Source organism: Silene latifolia, chromosome 3, assembly GCF_048544455.1.
Source record: "Silene latifolia isolate original U9 population chromosome 3, ASM4854445v1, whole genome shotgun sequence".
NCBI lineage: Eukaryota > Viridiplantae > Streptophyta > Magnoliopsida > Caryophyllales > Caryophyllaceae > Silene > Silene latifolia.
In genome coordinates, this window is record NC_133528.1 from 46,648,618 (window position 1) to 46,653,062 (window position 4,445).

At 43.6% G+C, this 4,445-nt stretch overlaps 1 protein-coding gene across 1 annotated transcript; it reads right to left on the reverse strand.

Annotated features, from left to right (window-relative positions):
• Window positions 1–3,202: 3,202 nt before the first annotated feature.
• Window positions 3,203–4,099, reverse strand: LOC141649029 (uncharacterized). Its single transcript, XM_074457732.1, has one exon. The coding sequence runs from the start codon at window positions 4,097–4,099 to the stop codon at window positions 3,203–3,205; it is 897 nt and encodes a 298-aa protein (XP_074313833.1).
• Window positions 4,100–4,445: the final 346 nt, after the last annotated feature.

Sequence of the window (4,445 nt, forward strand, 5' to 3'; positions counted from 1 at the left end):
GATCTAGGTCAAGGCGTAACAAAATTAACTAGCTAAATGCGTCGACTCAAGCAGCTAATTACAGTTAATTGCAGTGATTAACAACACAAACCCAATTCAACCTAGTCTAATCATCTAAATCTCAATCTTCCTAATTACCATGGCTCCCCTGTATCCCAGCATAAGGGATTTAGCTATTCATAACAGTAAATAAAGTAATATCAATAAGTAAAGCAAAACTAAACATGGTGTATAAAGATGTGAAAAAGAGAATTAGATTAAATAGAAAGAGAGTAAAGAGAAAGATTACACAAAACGAGATCCGGAAAGTAAGAAGAACAAAGTAACGTCGAACAGAATGAAAGGGATCCCAAACTTAATAGTGCCGAATGAAAGATATTTAAACCTAATTGAGTCTCTCCTATTTATAGGAGATATACTTTATTAACCTCACTCGATCCAGAACCTCCAAAATGCCACCCCTCGATCGAGAACAGCAGGGTCTTGATCGAGGTCTTCTCGGCACCAAAAAACACTCCATCGAACTGATAGTCCAACAAAAGCCTTCGATCGAGTTAACACCACTGAAACAGCTCATTGCTCGTTGAATTGCTTCTACAACTTCTTCACGCTCCCCGAGGCGATAGTATTCTTGCTCCAATTTCTTCCATCTCCTAAATGCAAGCTAACGGGATAGTAAAAGGCTCGATCCTGCTTCTTTCGGGCCCGTTCCTGCAATTAAAGCCAAGCGAATCAAAGTAGACTAGTCGGGGCATTTCGTATCCTAAAACTATGGGAATCACATAGAAATGCATGCAGATAAAACTTTAAAAGGCTATATAAAATGCACGCATCAAGTTATATCTTTACTTGAATTGTTTGCAAATCGAGTCGACGAGAATCGTCTGGGTTGTAACAGCTTAGCTCCCCAACGGCTCCCCCATTCCCATCTAAGCCATGTCGTGAATACTTGTTAGTATAGTTCAAATCAACCTCACATGCTAAATCACTTAGACAAAGTAGGTGAAATACATTAAATGATTAGAAACCAAGTGCACATGTTAGGATCAAAATGGTGTTTTGCACTCTCATATAACGATCGTAGTCTTATCCAATTAGCCATCATAGTCCCAAGAGAGGTTGTTATTGTAATGGGCGGGGGTGAGTGTTTTATTAACGAATGAACTTCCCATCACGTAATTTCAACAACGAACTCAAATCTCATTTTCAAAAATGGTTCCCAAATTTCCTTAAGTTTAGTGGCGACTCCAAGACGATTTTCAACCCCGTGGATTTTCAAATTCTCACATCCACAACTGTATACCTGTAGGTTTCTGATTCCCAACTCTAGAGCTAGTTGCATCCCTAGTATTAAGGCTTCGTATTCTGTTTCATTGTTAGTAGCCTTGAACTCACAGCGGACTGCTTGTGATATCAGATCCCCTAGTGGAGATTGCAAGATTAGGCCTACTTCTGCCCCTCTTTGGTTGGAGGCGCTAATGTGCATCTGCCAGATTTCAGGATCCTTCTCCCCTTTTAGGTCAAGATCTTTTTATCAGCCAGGTTTTGGATAACTGGGCTGAAGTCTGAAACGAAATCTGCCAATGCATGTTATTTTATTGTCGTCCTTGGATCGTACCTAATGTCATATCCACTAAGGTGTACGGACCATTTTGACATTCTTCCTGGTAATTCAGGCTTCCTTATTACGGACTTTAAGGGATAATTAGTCACGACATGTATGGTGTGTGATTCAAAATAAGGGCGCGGTTTGTAGGATGCAATTATAAGTGCAAGACCAGGTTTTCGAGGGATGTGTACCTGGTCTCTGCCGGTATCAAAGACTTGCTTACATAGTAGACTGGTTGCTGCTCCTTGACTAGTATCGCACTCACTGCTACCTCTGTGACGGTTAGGTAAAGGAACAATGGTTCTCCTTGCTCTGGTTTTGATAGCAGCGGCGGGGTGCTAAGATAATGCTTCAGCTCTATGAATACTTGTTCGTGCTCTGCGGTCTATTCGAATCTTTGAATCTTCCTCAATATATCATAGAATAGCCTGTATCTGTTAGAAGATCTCGAAAGGAACCTGCTGAGAGCTGCCACTTTTCCTGCTAGCCGTTGAACGTCTTTTGGCTTTTCTTGTGACTCTAATTGTAGCACTGCCTTTATTTGTTCTGTGCTGGCCTCTATTCCCCTTTAGGTCACTATGTAGCCCAAGAACTTCCTAGATAAGACTCCAAAAAGTACATTTGGAAGGGTTCAGCTTCATTTTGTACTCTCTGAGTGTGTCAAAGGTTTCTACCAGATGCTGCATATGATCCCCGACTTTCTTTGACTTTACTATCATATCATCAATATATACTTACGTAGTTCTTCCTATCTGCTCTATGAACATTCAGTTGACCAACCTTTGATAGCTAGATCCTGCATTCTTCAGACCAAAAGCCATAACGTTGTAACAGTATATACCACTTTCTGAGATGAATGTTGTCTTCTCTTAGTCGGCTGGGTCAATCTTGATTTGGTTGTAACCACTCCACGCATCCAGAAATGTTAGCATCTCGTGTCCAGTTGTGGCGTCGACCATGGCATCAATATACGGCAGCGGGAAGGGATCTTTTGGGCACGCCTTATTGAGATCGGTGAAGTCCACACATACTCTCCACTTCCCATTCTTTTTAGGTACTACCACTATGTTTGATAGCCACTCTGGATACTTTACCTCTCTTATTTTGTTTCCTGCCAGCAGGTTATCCACCTTATGGTTGATTACCTTATTTCTTTCAGCTGCGAACTTTCTTCGCCTCTGCTGGACAGGCTTGCATCTTGGGTCTACACTCAGCCTGTGTGTGATGACAGATGGGTCTATCCCTACCGTCGTCATGGGACTATGCGAAATAATTCATGTTGGCTTGCAAGAACTTGATTAGGTGTTGCCTAAGGTCGCATGTGCACTCTGCCCCTATTAGTACTGTTCTTTCTGGGTGTCGTCCGTCCAGGTTGACTTAATCTAGCTCTTTGGCTGGGGGATCAACGTACTCATCCTGGATGTGCGGCTTTTGTAATTGTTATGCTGAGGTGATGGCTGTGCATTTTAGTGCCTTCTTATTGCATCCCCTGGCTTCTTCCTGATCTCCACATATTTTTTCCACTTCCCAGAGTGTGGGGAATTTCACGCATTGATGATATGTTGAGGGAACTGCCTTCATTAGATGTAGCCATCATCTTCCAAGGATAAGATTGTAGGTGGATGGTCCATCAATGACCAAGTACCATACTTGCTTGTTAATTCCTCCTACATAGGTTGGGACCACGATCTCTCCTAATGAGTTGGTCGTTTCCCCACTGAATCCTACCAGTGGGATGGTTTTCCTCTGCAAGTCCTTCTCGCTGAATCCAATGTTTTCTATAGTTTTTAGCGATATTAGATTGACCGAGTTGCCAGTATCTACCAGGACCTTCCTAACCGTGCAATTGGCCATTGACAGTGTTATGATAAGTGCGTCATGGCGCTCCTGACTGTCATGGACATCTTCCTCATCGAAAGTGAGGGCAGGCAGGTCGATGTGGGAAACTCTGCAGGAGGTTTCTGGCCTGTCACCCTTGGTCTCGGAAGCGTGTCTCTTTGCCGCCGAATATGTCAATCCGCATAGGTCTGAGCCGCATGTTATCACGTTTACTATTTTGGTGCATGTATGCGGTGTGAAGGGCTTAGCCTGTTTTGCAAAACCCACTTTATCTTGCTGCTTGCCCCCCCCTTGTTCATAAAGGCGTCTGATCTCCCTGCGCAGAGTATAGCAATCCTCTGTGGTATGCCCAATATCACGATGGAACTCGCACTTCTTCTTGCTGTCTTTCCTCCAGGCTTGTCCTTCTATCGGCGGCCTAGGCCACCTCACTCCGTCTCCCATTTTCCTTAGTGCTTTCAGAATTCCCCCGATGCAATTTGTGAACCCATACTCGACTAGCATAGAAAGCTGTTGATTTTCCTCTCTATTGTCAATTCTGTTCACTCCTCTACCATATGGTTGGTATCTCTCCTCTTTTTTCCCAGTTGGCTGTTTTCTGACTGGATACGCTTGGCGTACTTGGTATGCTTGCCCTGGCGAGCATATCATCTTCCAGTCCGATTGTTGTTGCGGTTTTTTCTTAGACTACCCTAAAGTTGTGGCAAGGATACATTGTCAGCAGTTTGTACAGATCTGAATCGTTGTGTAGGCCCCTCCTGAATGCTTCCACTGCTGTCGACACGTCACACTCTTGTACTGCAACCTTTTCGTTAATAAACCTGGTGTTGAACTCTCCAATCGTCTCGTTGACGCCTTGGACTATTCGTTATAAATCGTCGGCGTGCTTTTGTGGCTTTCGGCTGCTAGCAAACTGTTGAGTGAACTCGTTTACCAAGTCGGCAAATGTTGATATCGACCTGTTAGGTAGACGTATGAGCCATCGAAGTACCGGCCC

What these genes read in the sequence shown, in the direction of transcription:
- LOC141649029 (XM_074457732.1), bottom strand. Translation starts at nt 4,099, where the DNA reads ATGATATGCTCGCCAGGGCAAGCATACCAAGTACGCCAAGCGTATCCA.